Here is an 18,439-nt window from a genome sequence, read left to right as displayed (position 1 = left end):
CTCTACACTGCAGTTGTAACTTCACTGATTCGAATGTGCCACTGACCACAAGGGGGGGAGAGCGGTACCAATTTATTGGCACTGCTGACAACTCTCCATTGTCACATCAAGTGTGTTCAATACAATTGCATTACTGTGATAGAAGGAATCAGGAATGTCTTATTCATATAGAGACAATCTTCCAACCGCCAAAAAAATGGAGGTGAATAGGTGCCTGGATGTCTTAGTCGGTTAAGCGTCTGCCTTCATCTCAGGTCATGTCCCAGAATCCTGGGATCAAGTCCCACATCAGGCTCCCTGCTCAGTGGGGAGTCTCCTTCTCCCTCTCCCTCTGCCCCTCCACCCCCCGCTCGTGCTCTCTCTCTTGCTTTCTCTCTCTCAGATAAATATTTTTTTTTAAAAAAGGGAAGTGAGAAGAAAACCCTCATCTAACTCAAGTTAGAAGAAATTAAGGACCTACAAATATGCTTTATCTCATTAACATTTCCCTTAAGTATCTACTACTTGTATATCAACTATACTTTCATAGTTCCTTTTTATAAATTAAACTCTTTTTCGTGTGGTATAAACATTACCAGTATTTCATATGAATGGAGCACAATTTTGGTTTTATTTTATTAAAAGGAAACATAGCTCATCACCCCAAACTGGGAGCATCCCAGGTACCCATACCCATCAGCAGGAGAATGGATAAACAGTGATATATCCACACAATGGAATACTATTCAGCAATAAAAAAGAATGAATTGTTGATTGTTGAAGCAGCACAGTTTAATCTCAAAAACATTATGTTGAATGAAAGAAGGCAGACCCAAAATAGTTCTTACTATATGGTTCTACTCCAGTGAAATCTAGGATAGGCAAAAATTATCTCAAGTGCTAGAAATTAGATCAGTGATTGTTTCCAGGATAGGGAATTGACTGGGAAGGACAGGAGGAGCTTTCTGAGTATAACAAATATGTTATATGTATCTTAAGGGGCCTGGGTTACATAGATGTGTACACTTGTCAAAACTTGAGGTCTGTATATTTCACTGTGTGCAAATTTACCTCAATTTAAAAATTCAGTGATAATAAGAAAATGAGAAAAAATAAGCAAGAGGAAACATTATTGATTCATAACTCTCGGTTATGAAGAGTTCAGAGAGAAAGAGAGTTAAAGGAACTAGAAAGTGAATGATTTGTGAAAAACGACTTAAGTTTTCTTAAGAGGTATCTTTATCCTCCAAGCAATTACAAAGTCAGGCAGGAATCCTTGTTTTGCTTAACAGATTATCCCTTTAATGCTTGTTTTCTGAAGATCACAGAAGGCATTTGGAGCTGTAATATCGCTAGGCTCTGATGTTCTAGTGGGGAACGTGGGACTGTTAGAAAACATGATGATAAATGGCAACTTGACGACAACAGATGTTTCCCCTCCAGCACAATAATAATAGCAGAGATGTCCTTTTCAGCAGAGACCAGGGAAGAACAGGAGTCAGTCCTCAGAAGAAGCATCTTAGATGAGTAAGTTGTGATGCCGACAGGGATAGGAGACATCAAGAAGAAAGACGCAAATGAAGTTGTCTCGGATCCTCTGGTACATGAAAACCTCCGTCCATTGGTTTATCATAAGAAAGCCCCTCAGTTTACAGTTAAGGAAGCTAAAGCCATGGGTGGCATTGCGTAAGCTTGCCTGAATCAAGAAGAGACTAGAACCTTTCCATTTGTATCTGTAAAAGATCATACTACAGGACCAGCGAGAGGGAGATCACAGAGTCTGCTGCATCCGGTATTCTCTTGAAAATACTAATGTATCGGAGCAACTATTCTGAAATAGAGCAAAAACATGGGTGATTTGGCTGATCACAGTTTATTTTCTTTGAGAAAAAGAACTGTCTGAACAAAGACTATAAAAAGACCAAGGTTTTAGGGTGAGGGGGGTGAGTTATTCTAGCTGGAGCTTTATTCAGTGATTAAAAGCTTAGCCCATAGGAGAAAACAAGTCAAGCAAGCAGTGAAATTGCGTCATAGTTCTTGAAGCACCCCCCACCAAGAAAAGACAAAAACAGAGAGGACCCCATTTAGTAGCCAAGTATAAGACCCACAATGTAAGTGGTTTCCAAGAAGTCAGAAAAAAAGTTAGACTGATGAACAGTGTCACTGGGAAGGAAACCAGATAAAAGTCCATCCACTGTGCTTGAGGTCCAACAGGCCCATGGGCAGTAAGCCTGCAATAGCGCTGGGTGAAGGGGGACAAACCACAGATACCATGGGCTCTGTGGCACTGCTGAAGGATTTCCAGGGGATTTTGTTGGTAATGATGATCCCTTAGAAGACATATGACCTCATAGACTTACCCAGTGTAACACAGAGCATAAACCTTACATTTTTTTTCAAGGTGACCAAGGGAGATCATGAATAGATGAGAACAGTCAGGCAAAATAAATCTTTTCTCTGATGACATACCTTTGCCAGAATCTCTAATATATATGTGTATTTGTGAGTTATGAAATTATAATTTGATTTTTTTTTAGGGTTTAATGGTCCAATATTCTGATCTTATGGGCATCCTTTTCTACTTTTTCTCTCACTTCCTCCTTCTTGACTTCTTCACCTCTTCCCACTCCTTCTCACTCTTTCTTCTCTTTTGTTAATAACTTTTATGTTATCACAAAACTCTCCTCTAGCCTTCCTCTCCTGCTTCCTCCCCCTCCTTCCTCTTCTTTTCTTACCATGATGTCATTGCTCTGGGGAAAAGCTTCATCTACAATAGAAAGGTTAACCAGGAGGTGTCCTACCAATAAAATAAGGTGTGAATCTTGAGGCTTATTATTTCCTTCTTTAATCTCTGTTTTAGATGACAGAAGTAAGAGCTCACTCAATGGAATTAAATGTCAAGTACATTTGAAACAAGGGAGAAAATATTTCTTCAAGCAGCATGTAGTGGAATTCACCATAGTAGGAGGTCGGAATATTGCATGCAGTCGTAGGGTATTAGAAGGGTTATTTTCAACCCAAATAATGTTTGTCATTGTACCTGTTAACAAAGGAGAGATCAAAATTTAAAACTCCCTAGTGAAATAAAAAGAGCTCTCTTACCTTCCTCAGTGAGAAGTAATGAGGATGAGCCATAAATGGGGTTTGTCATTTTCACATTGAGGGCATGTGTTAGCTTCTTAAAAAAAAAAGGCATGACATCGTTGAAGGTGATATTATTCTCAGTCTTACAGAGTGAACTTTCCTTGCTGTTTTTCTAAAAATATTCTACATTTACAAAGAGAATAGGAATTTTTTTATAGCTTAATCTTTCACAAGAAAATAGTTGTGCCCTCTTCATTATGAAACCTTGTCTCTTTATTATAAAATGTGGTCAAAATTGAATGGTCTGGTTGTTGAGGTTTGAATGGAAAGTACCAGGAGCTCTGGTATCTCCAGAAGAAATCAGCTGACTGCCCAGCTACCCAATGGCCCTCACGGTCCCATTTACTTTGGTGGATGCACCAGTCTCTGATCTGGCCTTGCCTTGCAGACTCACACATCAGATTTTGTCAGATATGCAGTGTGAGCAGTTCTTGAGAGAAGAGTCATGTTATCCTTGGGGTCAAGAGGTTTTTCTTTTCTTTTCCTTTTTCCATTTTAAAACACTTTTTCTAGTCAGTACACATATTAAAATTATTTTAATATCACCATTCAGAAATGCTGGTAGATCCACAATTCTGGTTCATAGAATGCTGGATTGCTTCTTTGAGGCTGAGTCCCAGACACTGACTTTTTCAGAGGCAATAAATTCTGGAGAAATAATCCAATGTCCTCGATCTTGGGGACAAACGGCATGTATCTCAAATGAGAATTTGATGATAACTGATTGTCAGTGAGTTTCCAGGTGATTAACTTGTCTCAGCAGAATGCCTGACTAAAGGCTGAGTGATTTCACTCTGCTCTAAAAAGAAGAATGAGCCATGTAATTAGATTGCTCTTGAGAAAATAATATTTCAATTATTTATTTGTTATGAGGATGATGTCACCACCAACCATTCATAAATCTCCTGTTGTGTGAAGGAGCCCAATTTTCTCATTAATCCTCCTCCTCTTTCCTGCATCCTAAAAGTCCTCTGTGAGTCACTGCATTACATGGGGACCACATTCTCCAGGGACATTTCACTTCAGCTTCCTCCGCTCCTACTGAATGGGTGGTTGGCATGTTTTCCAGCCTAATAATTTTTCAATCAGGATTGAAAACATAATTATCCCTTCAGTAGTATACTCTCTACAGCATAGATGCACATCACATATGATGCTTTATCCCAAACACAGCCACCCAAATAATAAAAAACAAAGATAGAGAATTGACACCAAATAACAAGTTTCAAATTTCCAAAGAGCATGTTACAGTGAAAGAAAAAACCTTGGTTCAAAGCATTTCTTCTTCTTTTTTAATTTTTTTCTCTTTCTTTTTTCTTTTTCTTTCATGTTTATGGTTTGACCCCAGATGTGGTTGGTCAACAAGTACGCTCCTTTATGTTTACTGATTCTTTTATGTTTTTGTTAGTGAATAAACAGGTATGATAGTCTATGTATAAAAGAGTGATGAATTATCTAAGGTTGTACGTAAGCAAAGGAATATTGAATTTGATAATGTACTTCAGTCGAATTCATTCTTAACATTTCCTAGGAAGTCCATGACATTTTTCTTATTTTTGTACATTTTCATAACAAAATCCTTTTATCAAATAAAAGAAAGAACTTTTAAGAAAAGTCATCGTAACCTTTCAAAATAAACTCTGACAGTAAAAAGGATGACAAATATTTTTTTAAGTGCAAATCGTTTCCATAGAATCAGAGTTCTTTCCTCTTACTGAGTGTGTTAGAGTGGCCTGGGAAGAATGTTGGACAGGGAGTCAGGGAACCCAAATTCTAGTCCTGCTCTATCATTTGATGAGACTCGGAGATATTTCAGATGCCCTCTAATTCGAACGTGCGATGATCTGTAAACTCTAGTAATAGATAAGCTTCATGTGGAACCTAAGTGTGTGATAAATGGGGTCAGAGAGGGCTTAATAGATTCAGACTTTGCATGGTCTTTGGGGATGGCAAGCATTTCCCTTAAAATGTCTTCTAATTACACTGTTCATGGAGGAATATTTCGAGGTATGCAGTTCATATGATACGCATGGTATTTGTCAGATTCTTACGTTCCGTTTTTCAGTTTGGGAAAAAGGAAAGGAAGGGGGAAGTTTTCTTAGATTAGGGAAATATTCAGTATTACTTAAACTATTAGGCAGAGAAGCAATTCATTTCTAACCCTTAGCCTGCGAGGTCACATTCCTTTTTAAATTGAAAAACAAAAGTCTGTTTAACTGGATTATTTAAAACTCCTTCTTCCCACCAATCTCTGAAGAATATGCTGCCTAACATTACAAAGCCCATCATTTTCCTGGGAAAATTCAATCATTAGGCCACAGTTTAAATGTTAGGAACAAACAGCACCTTTTTTAAAAAAAAATTATTGAAGTATAATTGATATACAATATTATATTAGTTTCCAGTGTACAACATAGGGATTGGACAATTCTACATATTACTCGGTGCTCACCATGGTAAGTGTAGTTACCATTGTCACCATACAACATTACAACAATATTATTTACTACATTTCCTATGCTGTACTTTTCATTTCTATGACTTATTTTATAACTGCCCCCCCTTTTCTTTGCTCTGAGAGCCTGAAAAAAATCGCACTGCTCATCATCCAGCAAATTGAACCTCAGTCAGTTATTAAGAACTTGTAGAACTTTTTCATAAGGGAAGAGTAGAATTGTAGACAACTGATAGTCTTCACAGAGTGCACCCACTGGGGCTAAGTACCTAATTCTACTCAACAAAATTAAGTTGTTAGATGAAGAGGCATGCTGAGGAAGAAAGGAGAGGACTTTAAGAGCACTTAGGTATTGTTTTAAACCCTGGGGTGATCCAGAAATTACTTTTCTTGGCATTTGGATGTTTGTTTACATCTGTCGGTTTTCACCACTCAGCTTCTCTTTCTGACATGGATCACTTTTTCTTCTGGGAAGCCATGAGCTCTAGTTGCTCTTTGTACTGTCTGGTCTCCACCGAGATCATTGTTTCATGATGAAATTGTGGTGTCTTTTCCTTTCTGGTAACGGCATTCATACGCATAGCATTATAATGCTTAACTTTATAGAAAAATTATAAGGAAGCTCATGGTACAGATTCACCACGAGGAGAGTCACTTTGATGAGCAACACAGATTTTTAGGAACAGAAATGAACCCACCGTCAATAATCATGGAAAAGGAAGAGGAGATAGGCTCAGACTGCTACACACTGAAAGGTCATGATGATGGTTAGAGCTCTCCAGAAACCAGACTAAAGGTAACATGATTGATTGTTCCCTCGGGATCCATTTTTGGACCTTTTCACTTTTCACTTTGTAATATCCTTCCCTCTCTCCTGACTCCCATGCACTCCTATGATTTCAACCATATATCTTAAACTGTCATATCAGTGATGATCTCCTTTCTCTGAAGTTCAGGTACATATAGCCATTGTCAGCTGGTCATCTCCAGTTATGGGCAGAACCAGAGAGCATTCAGTTTCTAAGCCCTGTAATTCTCTAGGGTTGTGCTGTCCAATATGGCAGCCACTAGTCACATACAGCTGTTGAGCACTTGAAATGTGGCTAGTCTGCATTGAGATGTGCTGTAAGTATAAAATACACCCTGCAATTTGAAGACTTAGTATGAAAAAAGAATGTAAGCTATGTCATTAATAATTTTCCATTAATTACATGTTAAAATATAATTAGAAGATATTTATATTAAATAAAATCTTGTTAAAACTAATTTCATTTGTTCCTTTTTACTTTTATTTTTTCAAGATTTTATTTATTTATTTTAGAGAGAGAGAGCATGTGTGAGCTGTAGGAGGGCCAGGGGGAGAGAGAGGGAGAGAATCTCAAGCAGACTCCACACTGAGTGCGGGGTCCGGTGCAGGGCTTGATCTCATGACCCTAATGTCATGACCTGAGCCAAATCAAGAGTCGGATGCTTTACCAACTGTGCCACGCAGGCACTCCCCTTTTTACTTTTAAATGTAGCCATTAGAAAGTTGAAAATTACATATATTACTTAAACATTACATTTCTACTGAATAGGAATACTCTAGAATGTGCCCATTTTTCTCCATCTCTACCTTATTTCAAGGCACTATCATGTCTTGTGTTACGTCAGTAGTCCTGTTTTTTTCTACTTCTAATCCATCATTTGCTAGAGTAATTTTACTAAAAGTTGGATTTGTATCATGACTTTGGAAATAGAATGAGAGTTTGAATCCCATTTCTATAACTTATAAGGTGTATAACCTTGGAAAATTATTTAATATTTCTAAATCTCAGTTTTAACATCCTCCCCGTGGGGATTAAAAATGGAGGGAGGAAGTCTTATATGAATTCGTTGAGTCATTGTTTGTAGAACTAGTAGCATAGCACCTATCACTTTGTAAATGGTGTACGAGTCCTTCCATGAACTGGTTCCTACTTTCCAGCCCCATCCTTTGCCACTCTTCTGAATGTACCAGTATGGTTCCAGTCATACTAACTCACTAAAGAGGCAGTTCTACTTCTGTGTCGTAATCTCTGTGTGCTTTGTGCCCTGTCACACCCTCACCTTTATTCTTTGCTTGAATAACTCCTAGTTCTCATTCAGGACCAGATCTTGGACCACCTCCTTTGGGAACTTTCCCTTCCATCCTCAGTCTGAATTAGGTATCATCACAACCAGTACACACTCCTGTTAATAAGGAGTGAGGAGCTATGGAAAATGGGATGGGTGTTGGAATTAGCTTGCCCAGGGCCAAATTTCAACTCTGTCACCTTCGCAGCTGGGTGTCTTGAGCAAATTTTTTACTTCTCTGAAGCTCAGTTTTCTTATTAGTAAAATGAGGACACCGACAACTATCTTGTAGAGAGGTTGAGAGATTTACATGGGCTTTAGAATATCTGGCACATAAAAGAAGGCCATAAATATCTATCATTGCATTGGCACCCTAAATAGCAATTGTGTGCTTGTTTCTCTGCTTTTTTCTTCTGTAGTGTATACTCCTGGAAGAAAATGATACTGTTTTATTGGTCTTTGTACCATTAAAGCTCGCCATAGTGCCTGTAGGTCCTTAACACAAGTTTGTTAATTATAAGAATGAATTAATGAATGATGAATGAATAAATAACACATTGGCAGCTAAGAGGATGTTGGATTTGAGCACCCAGAGGGATGGGCATTCAGGATAAATTATAATAATTACTCAGACTGTGAGAAATTCAAGCAAAGGACATTTAAAAGATGTTGGCAGAAAGTTGATGGATTTGTTCCATCGGTCCTTGTTGAAGCCATTGTTCTTCCAAGTAGCAGCAACCCCATGAGTAATTCTAAATACATGGTAATTCTAAATCTTTAAGTTCAACAGGGTACCAATGCCTTTATGAATTTTATTTTCAGTTTCTGGATCTATAGCACAATGGAGAAAAAAAAGGTCTGGAAGGGTTGTTGAGCCAAATAGGGAGAAGGGCTGTTATGTGTTTGTTTTTTTCTTGTGTTTGCTGGTTGTTTAACTCCTGTTATCTTACAAAATCAAAGTGGTTCTGCAAACACATCACACATCCGTTGTCCAGCCACTGGTTCCCTAATGCCAGGCTGTAGGCCATCTATGTTAGAATCACCTTTAAACAATATTCAGACTTCTAGGTTGCACCTGAATCCCAGTTCATAAAAGCTGTGGGGAAGAGGGTGTATTACTTTTCTGATATACAGTTGATTTAAAGACTGCCGATCAATATTTGTAGATAGAATGATGATTGCTATGGGAATTCAGACATCAAGCCTCAGACTTCATATCAACAACAACGCTTTTATTATTAATTAATATGTGTATCTTATATTTTTAAAATTGAAGTATAGTTGACATATTAGTTTCTGGCGTACAACATAGTTGTTCAACATTTATAGACACTATGAAATGCATCACCATGATAAGTATAGTTACCATCTGTCACCATATAAAGTTCTTGCTGCAGTAGTATTGACTATACTCCCTATGCTCTATCTTATATACCTGTGACTTATTTATTTTATAACTAGGAGTTTGTACCTTTCAATTCCCTTCACTTATACCCTTCCTCCCCCACCCCATGGCAACCACCAGCTCTCTGTATTTATGAATCTCTTTCTGTTTGTTTGTTTCTATTTATTTTAGATTCTACATGTAAGTGAAATTATATGGTATCTGTCTTTCTCTGTCTTACCACAGTACCCTCTAGGTCCATCTATGTGGTCACAAATGGCTAGATTTCATTCTTTTTTTTATGGCTGGGTAATATTCCTCTGTGTGTGTGTGTGTGTGTGTGTGTGTGTGTGTGTGTGTGTGTGTGTGTGTGTGTATGTATCACATCTTCCTTATCCATTTATCTGTTGATAGCTACTTAGATTGCTTCCACATCTTTGCCATTCTCAATAATGCTGCAGTACACACAGTGGTGCATTTATCTTTTCGAGTTAATATTTTTTGAGTTAATATTTTTGGGATTTTTGGGCAAATATCCAGAAGTAGAATTACTAGTGTGTGTGGTATTTCTTTTTTAAATTTTTTGAGAAACCTCCAAACTGTTTTCCATGGAGATTGAACCAATTTACATTCCCACCCACAGTGCACAGTGGTTCTCTTTTCTCCGCATCCTCACAAACAATTGTTATTTCCTGTCTTTTTGATTAGCCATTCTGGCAGATGTGAGGGTGATATCTCTTTTTGGTTTTGATTTGCATTTCCCTGATGATTAGTGATATTGAGCATCTTTTCATACATCTGTGGCCCTCTCTATGTCTTCTTTGGAAAAATGTCTGCTCATATCCACTGCCCATTTTTAATTGGGCTAATTAGGTTTTTGGTGTTGAGTTGTATGAATTCTTTATATATTTTGAGTATTTACCCCTTATCAGATATATCATTTGCAAAGATCTTCTATTCAATAGGTTGCCCTTTAGTTTTGTTGATCGTTTCTTTTGCTATGAAAAAGCTTTTTAGTTTGATGTAGTCCCAGTAGTTTATTTTTGCTTTTGTTGCCCTTGCCTAAGGAGACAGATTCAAAAAAATATTGTTAAGACACATGTCCAAGAGTTTACTGCCTATGTTTTCTCTTAGGAGTTTTATGGTTTCAGGTCTCACATTTAGGTCTTTAATCAGTTTTAAGTTTATTTTTGTATATGATGTAAGAAAGTGACCCAGTTTTATTCTTTTGCATGTAGCTGACCAGTTTTCCCAGCACCATTTGTTGAAAAGACTGTGTTTTCCCCATTGTGTATTATTGCCTCCTTTGTCACAGATTAATTGACCATATAAGTATGGATTTATTTCTGGACCTTCTGTTTTGTTCTGTTGATCTGTGTATCTGTTTCTGTGCTAGTATCATATTGTTTTGATTAATATAACTTCAATGTACATCTTGAAATTTGAAATTGTGATACCTCCAGCTTTGTTCTTCCTCAACAATGCTTTGGCTGTTTGGAGTCTTTTGTGATTCCATATAAATTTTAGGATTATTTGTTCTAATTCTGTGAAAAATACTATTGGTATTTTGATAGGGATTGCACTGAATCTATAGATTATTTGGTTAGTACTTATATTTTAACAATATTTTTCCAATTCATGAGCACAGCATATCTTCCTATTTATTTGTGTCATCTTCAACTTCTTTCATAAGTATTTTCTCGTTTTCAGAGTTCGGGTCTCTCACCTCCTTGGTTAAACTTATTACTAGGTATTTTATTCTTTTTGATGTAATTGTAAATGGGTTTATTTTATTTTTTTTAAAGATTTTATTTATTTATTCGACAGAGATAGAGACAGCCAGCGAGAGAGGGAACACAAGCAGGGGGAGTGGGAGAGGAAGAAGCAGGCTCATAGCAGAGGAGCCTGATGTGGGGCTCGATCCCATAACACCGGGATCACGCCCTGAGCCGAAGGCAGACGCTTAACTGCTGTGCCACCCAGGCGCCCCAGGGTTTATTTTATTTTATTTTATTCTTTTTGATGCAATTATAAATAGAATTATTTTCTTAATTCTCTTTCTGCTAGTTTGTTATTAGTGTATAGAAATACAACGAATCTCTGCATATTAATTTGTATCCTGCAACTTTACTGAATTAATTTATTGGTTCTAATAGTTTTTTGGTAGAGTCTTTAGGGTTTTCTGTATGTAGTATCATGTTATCTGTGAAGGATGACAGTTTTACTTCTTCTTTACCAATTTGGATGCCTTTTTCATTTCTTGTCTGATGACTGAGGGTAGGATTCCTAGTATTATGTTGAATAAAAGTGGCAAGAATGGGCATCTTTGCCTTGTTTTTTATCTTAGAGGATCATATTCCAGCTTTTCACCAACAATGAAGATTTTAGTTTACAGTCACTGGAGGAAAATGGCAGATAGCCATTGTGAGGGTTGAACATTTTTAAAATTTTTCTCTGTCAAAGTTGATGTTTCTCTCAAGCCATTTCACAATGACTGGGAGGCCAGTTAATCCTCATCTATCACTAAGAACCCCACTAAGAACCCTACTAAAATTTTTGTGCTACTTCTCTACTTTATCACAATCACATTCCTTGAAAACATTAATGTACAATTTAAAGATCGAGAAACAGTAATAAGAGGTTCATGGAATATGTTCTCTGTGTGGGGGGAAAAAAAAGCTTAGTACACCAGTTCTGGATGAAAATGGTGGAAATCTGTAATAATGATGATGATAATAAAAATAACTAACACACTAACACATCATGTTAGTATGTGCGGGTCCTATTCTAAGACCTGGAGACTTAATAATAGTACTGTTTATGAAGTTGTCTTATATTCCTTCATTCATTCAACAAATATTTGTGGAATACAACATGTCAGGCATAAAACAGTGATCTGTTTATCACCTTTATGAAGCTACTGTTATGTCTCTTCTAATGTCACAGATTTTTTTTAGAATTTTTGCTCATAGTAATCAAGAGAAGATTTAAATCTCCCACGAAGATTTGTGATGCTATGAGATACTAGCATTTTACATTTCGGATCAAAAATTGTTCTCTGTTTATTCTAAAAAAAAAAATCAAAGGTTCTTGACATTATTGATCTGCTTATGGGAACACAGCTCAGAAGAATAATACCAATCACTTAATCCATGCAGTTCACATGTAGGAAATGCTTACATTTATTTGCCAAATTGTTACATATTTACTGTGCTTCTGCTTCTTGGTTTTATGGGATACCTAGTATCTTTTCACACTTTTGTTTTCTTCCTCCTTAAATGGGAATTTCTACTCCCTCTTTCTCTGAAATTAGCCAACAGTTGAAAGGGTGAAACACAGTGATCTCCAAAACAAAGGGCATGCTGCCCTTTCCACAATGTTTGGCACCTAGAATGTGAAAGTCTGAAAATGTCCTTTCTGCCTGAAATATAGGTTTCATGTAGTTTGAGGTTCATACATGTTAGGTATGTAATGATTGTGGGTTGAGACATCATGATGCAGAGCATTGTGTTACTGTAAATATGGAAAGTCAAATCCAGAATTTTCATGCCTTCAATTTCTACTAACAACATGAATAAATTTGTTTTTGAGATTCTGTCCTAAGTTTGTATTGACTGCTTCATTTTATAATAATAAAAAAGCAGCTAATTAAATTATTTGCAGGTCTAATGTGTCAACTCAGTATCCAAAATCTGCTTGATTTAGAATTTGTGTGTATTTCATATTAATATGTACATTAAATATAATCTGATTCCATTATTTTTAGCATGGTATATTTTATAGATATTCGGATTTATTTGAGGACAATAATTTTAAACATTTATGCATATAACAACTCAAAAGAAAATTAGAATTGACAAAACATCTTTTGTTTTCAGAGATAACAAGTTTTAGTTCATTATCTAAGTGTAAATTACTTTGCTTATCGTTAATATTTGGAAACATCCTTGTATTGGCTATGGTACATATTATATGTAATTACCAGTAAAAATACCATCTGCCATTATTAAGTGCCTACTAGGAGATTGATTCTGTACTCTGTGTTTCATGCACTATCTTGTTTAATCCTCATGTGAGATTTAGGTCAGTATTATTATCCTCATTTTCAGGTGAGAAAACCAAAACTTTGGGAGATTAAATAACTTGCCCACCACTTCAAGTGACCGAAAGAACTGGGATTTAAGGTCAAGCCTTCCTGGGTTCATGTTTCATAAACATGTCACAATACAAAAAAAGTATAACCTTCCTCAAATTGTTGATTCGAACCGAATAACAGTAACTTACATCTTTCCTTACCTGAGCAATAAACCAGTTTGTGCTACTTAGTTCTCAGACTGGGGGTGCATTCTCTGTTCTCACAGGGTTGAATGTAACAACTGTGAGACTGGAGAACAGTGTGGTGCAATTATGCATGGCAATGCTGTCACCTTCTGTGAGCCATATGGTCCGAGAGAATTGGTAAGTACATGCTATTTATGTACATTATTCCAAATACACTATCTTTATGGAGCTTTTTGCCAACAAAAGGTTCTTTTATGCTCTTATAAGTCATATGAAAATGTGCAGTATTATTTATATTATGAGTCCTATTACACATATCTCAAAATAGGGAGCAGTGGTTTATAGTTTATTTTCAAATGTAAAAATAAAAAATTCACTAATAAAATGGGCAGCATCAGTGCATACACGTGCATCATTATGATTAGATGGCTTTAAAAAATATGGGTACGACATACATGTGACATAGATGACACGCATATATATGTATATCATATTTAAATAAGGTTTATGGCTTTCTAAATCTTGTATAAAGATTTACTTTTAACCGTCTTTGCAAGCCAAAAATATTAAATGAGCAACTTTATCACATTATTTTAAAACTTTTTGTCCCAACCAGAAAGGAACTTGACTGATTTTTTTTTAAAGTAAAAGTGCACTGAATAAACTAGTTTTGAACAAATTTTGGTTTATGCCAAATTGTTTAGGAGCAGGTTACTTTCCCTTAATTTAGACTGATTAGACTTTGCCTCCCAAAGGGAAGTTCTTGGATCATACGTAAAATGAAACATGAGCGTCCTAAATTGAAAGCAATGAAACCACTAGCCATCAGCATGCGGCTAATGAGCCTTTTGTTGTTCCTTGGTTCTGGCAGAAAGACTACATCTCACATTCTTGAACAAGGATATAAAAGCAATTGTTATATTATACTCCTGGCTCAATTCGTTTGCGAGAAATGCTCTACTCAACAACATCTCTTATGCTTTGCTTTTCTGATTTTCAGCTCGAGCTTTAGGGCTTCTTTTTTCTCCCACATCTTCCTTATCATGGGGCTTTTAGGTAACAGGTTGCATTTTTCACCCCTACATCGCACACTGTGTTTCAAATTCATTAACTTTAAAAGTGGCTAAAAGTCTGGCTTCCACAATACAAAGGGAAGAAAAACTAGCGAGGCAATTAGAAGAAGATTTAGTTATCAAAGTGAAAGTCAATTAATTTTTATAACATGGTTCTTATTTTATGCTGCTTGAATACCCCTTTCATGGCAATGGATACATTTAATTTATTAAGGATACGAGCTGCAGAACATTGATAAATTGAAGAGTTTTTAGCTGAAATTAGAACACAAACAGAATTAATTGGATGCAAATTAAAATAATAGGTGCTCATAATTCAAGTCTCACAAGGTGTTATAATATTCCTGCAGACAAATGTGACTCTGGTAGTGAAGATCTTCTTGAAAAAAATAGATTTGCTTGTGCATTTTAAATAATGTACCATGACTTAATTAATTATCTATAAACCTTAAAACAAAATAAAATTTTACTGTAGTTAATTGAGCTTAGAATAAATGCCTTTTTTAGAATGTTCTCCCATTCGGTAATATTTCGGAGATGCTTGGCAAGTTCTTTTTTGTTCTACTGATAAATAAGAAATAAACATATCTAAGAATAATGCCAGAATTCGTATTTCTACAGTTTCTAAACTAAAAACTGAAGTGTCTAGTTTATTCGACCCATGTGTATTTTAATCCTGTTTTCACTATTTCTCAGGTTATTTAACATTAGAGTTAATATACCCAATGGGCTAGTTTTGAATTGTATTATATAATTAATGTGAAATTAGCCTTTCAAGTAAAAAAGAAAATACTTGAAATAATTTTCTTCATCCAAGAAAGAAAAAAAAAAAGACATATGTAGATTTATATTCCCATCATAAGTACGAAGAATTGTGTTGTGGACTCCAAGGGAATAGAGTGAAGATACATTAATAAAGACAGGATGACATCCACATTTTACACAGTAGCAGCTTCTAATTTTCAATAATTTTTATACTCTATTAGTGTCCCAGGAGCAAAAATATATATTGTACCAAGTTGTGTTTACAGAAGACAGATCAACCAAATGAAAACAAAGGAATTCAGTTGTCAGTTAACATGCTATTATGTTTACTAAAATTCAGATATTTGCCTGGCACTCAAGACTGAATACAGTCAAAACTGTTGTGCGTGAGAACTGATGAAAGGTATCAGCCCCCAGACATCATTTTTTAACAAATTTGCCTTCTTTTTCATAAATTCAGTTCTTACTGTAGTTGTGAAACAAAGGACCACAGGCAAAGAACCTTGATAGGCTAATGTGATATCTTCTATAATGCCAGCAAGAGCATCTCCATTTTGTGAATTCAGTCACATGGCATTTTATTTCAATAAAAGCCAGAGTCGGTGAGAGACATCTGCTGTCACATGGGCACACCAGGCATTCATGTCCCCACTGATGCTGTGGCTATAGCCCTCACACATTTTATTTAACTCCGTGAGGTCCCCATATTTCGGGTGGTGATACCCCAACTTTATTCATTTTGCTGGTCTGAAGTGAAGGTCACGAGGAATTAACTTATCCAGTCCTTTAAGAGAAAATGTGCTCTCTCAGAGCATGAGACATGTTGGTTATGTGACCCCCTGTGTTTATTTTTGAAAGAAATTACTTATTGAATTATTTTCAGATATTTGGAAATGCATTTTAGTTGCAGTGAGGAGTTTGGGCTAAAACAGGATCAAATCCCCCCAAAATTTGCAGGGAAGATGTGCAGAATGAATCGCCTCAGCCTGTAGCGAACTCGTATTCATTTTGTGATCCTACTAATTTTCTATGATTTGGGGTCTATTTTATAACTTAAGACCACTGAGATTTGGTAGGAGAAAAGTTCTGTCAGACATTCATAGTCGCTGTATTATTTATCCAAAGCCATGTAGGAGACCCTTTTCCTTTTCAGAATGTCCGATGTAAAGACTTAATAACTTTGCAAACTAGAATTACGTATGTGAATCCAAGGATAAGAAGTAATTTATAATCCCCAAATGTAAACATAGGTTAACAGATTTTATAGGTAATGCTTCCTGTTACTTTTTTCTCTTCATCTTTCCTATTCCTTGGAGCCAACACTTTTAATAATGATAATGAGGTAAGTGGGTATAGGTAGAGAAATGAAAGTTAACCATTCTATCAGTCCTTAGCTTCCCTGGTGGAGGAGAAAAAAAATGTAGAATCAATGACTAATCTAGGTCCAGGGTCACTCACTCTCGGTTAGCACATGTAATTTGAAATTTGGCAATATTCCAAGCACTGTACTGTTTGCTAGTCACGGTCACGTCTGTGGAACTTCATTATGCAGGCGACACTGTGTCATTTATTAGACCAGCAGGATAAGCATCTCAGACTCTCTAGTATATTTCATGCACCAGCCTTAGCAATAACTACGGTGCTTTTAGCTTACGTAGGATACCATTGTTTCAAAGAACTTATATTCAGGAGTGTTTCATGATTTACCTGGGAATCTACTCAGTTATAGAAAATCAGAGGTGGAAAGAGCATTCGTTCAATTTATGTGAAAACTTTAAAAATTTTCTTGTACCTCTTTGGACTGTAAGATTAAATTATCTAAGTGGAAAAACCATGAAGACAAACACTTGAACCTACTCTAAAAATTGTGTGTGGGGGGGGGGGACAGATTCCTTTTAAAGGAATCTTGAAAAAGAACTAGTATCCTAGTTATTTAAAGAAAATTCTGTTGGTGCGTTTTTCTCTAATGACTCTGGTTGAGGGGAAGAGAGCAGGAAACAGAGCTCTGGGCATGGTGGGCCAGTTTTCTTTTAGCAGGTAATCTGTGATAATGAGGGATTTAAATTAAGCAGAGAATTTGCTCTGATGCCCTGACATCAGTGATTTTTGCTACAGTTAAAATCAGTTAGGAGCTGATATCTATGCTGATAATCTAATAATTTATAAAATGTCTCTCTTGCCTTCCCCTCTTTTACCTTTCCTGCTTCCTCATGGACTTTAAAGTCACATATTTAAAGCGTACATTCAGTCATCTTTCCATATTATGTTGGAGAAATGGGAAGCACACATCCGATCTTTGGATGCTCACAGCTCAACTGAATTCTGGCAAAACAAGAGGCTTGCTCACTCCTCTTTCCACTAGTTCCCACAGTGATTCATAAACTGGATGTCTCCTGACCCTACCACAGTTGTGGACTCCATCACATGGGGGCCAACAAGGTGCAGGGATAAATGTAAGGATGATAATATGACATAAGAAGCAGAAGCAAGACAGCTTCCTGGTTTTGCCATGGTGAAAACATAGTTGTACACTTTGTAATTTATAGGTGCGGTCATGGGAGGCATCCCATTCATTAGCTTACGGGGTCAGGAACCCCACAAGAGAGTCACTGAAAATGCGAACCCTAATCCTCATCTCATTTGAACTGGTATGGGTCAACGTCACGGCTCCACGGAATAAATAAATAATTTTTTAAAATTTAAATTTATTTAAAATTAAATCAGGTACCATTTCTCTTTTAGAAGGGGGAAAATTGTTTAAGCGTGCTTCTTCATGAGATTAAAGGAAAGTAATAGAAATGTATTAGAAGGACATTTCTAGGCCCATAGTTTGATTACTTTTTTTGGAGAGGTAACAATTTTATTGTGAAATAATCCACATTCTCTACAATTCATTCATTTAAATTATAGAATTGAAGGCTTTAAGTTTATTCACAAAATTATGCAATCATTACCACAATCAATTTTAGAACATTTTATCGTCCCCTGACAAAATCCTATACCCTTTAGCTGTTGTATTTCTATTTACTTTTCAAAATAATCTTATTCTCCTCATTTCCTCTTAATTTACCTCCCAGTTTTTGTTTGGGAACCTTTTTATGGCCTTTGCTTTGGGCTCTAGATCTGTTGGTGTAGGATGGAGGGGACATTGAGGGGTGAGTGGAGGGGACTGTGTTAAGTGCCCTCACAAGATTACCTGACAGATCACACTGAAAACGGTTTTCAGCAGGACCCTGAGAGTCTAAGTCAGGATCTCACAGCATT

General features: G+C 36.4%; 1 protein-coding gene across 2 annotated transcripts in view; it reads left to right on the top strand.

Annotated features, from left to right (window-relative positions):
• RELN (reelin) overlaps nt 1-18,439 on the top strand; it is a 482,353-nt gene that overhangs the window by 228,290 nt on the left and 235,624 nt on the right. For both annotated transcript variants that reach the window (XM_087861166.1, XM_087861167.1), the window contains exon 7: nt 13,418-13,514. In XM_087861166.1, coding sequence (XP_087717292.1) covers nt 13,418-13,514 — 97 coding nt within the window. The remainder of the gene's footprint in view (nt 1-13,417; nt 13,515-18,439) is intronic.

The sequence above is a fragment of the Ursus americanus genome, chromosome 3 (assembly GCF_024610735.1).
Source record: "Ursus americanus isolate L20-20 chromosome 3, mUrsAme1.1.p, whole genome shotgun sequence".
NCBI classification, from domain to species: Eukaryota; Metazoa; Chordata; class Mammalia; order Carnivora; family Ursidae; genus Ursus; species Ursus americanus.
Note: the sequence above shows the minus strand (reverse complement) of the source record. Positions and strands in the feature narration are given on the sequence as shown.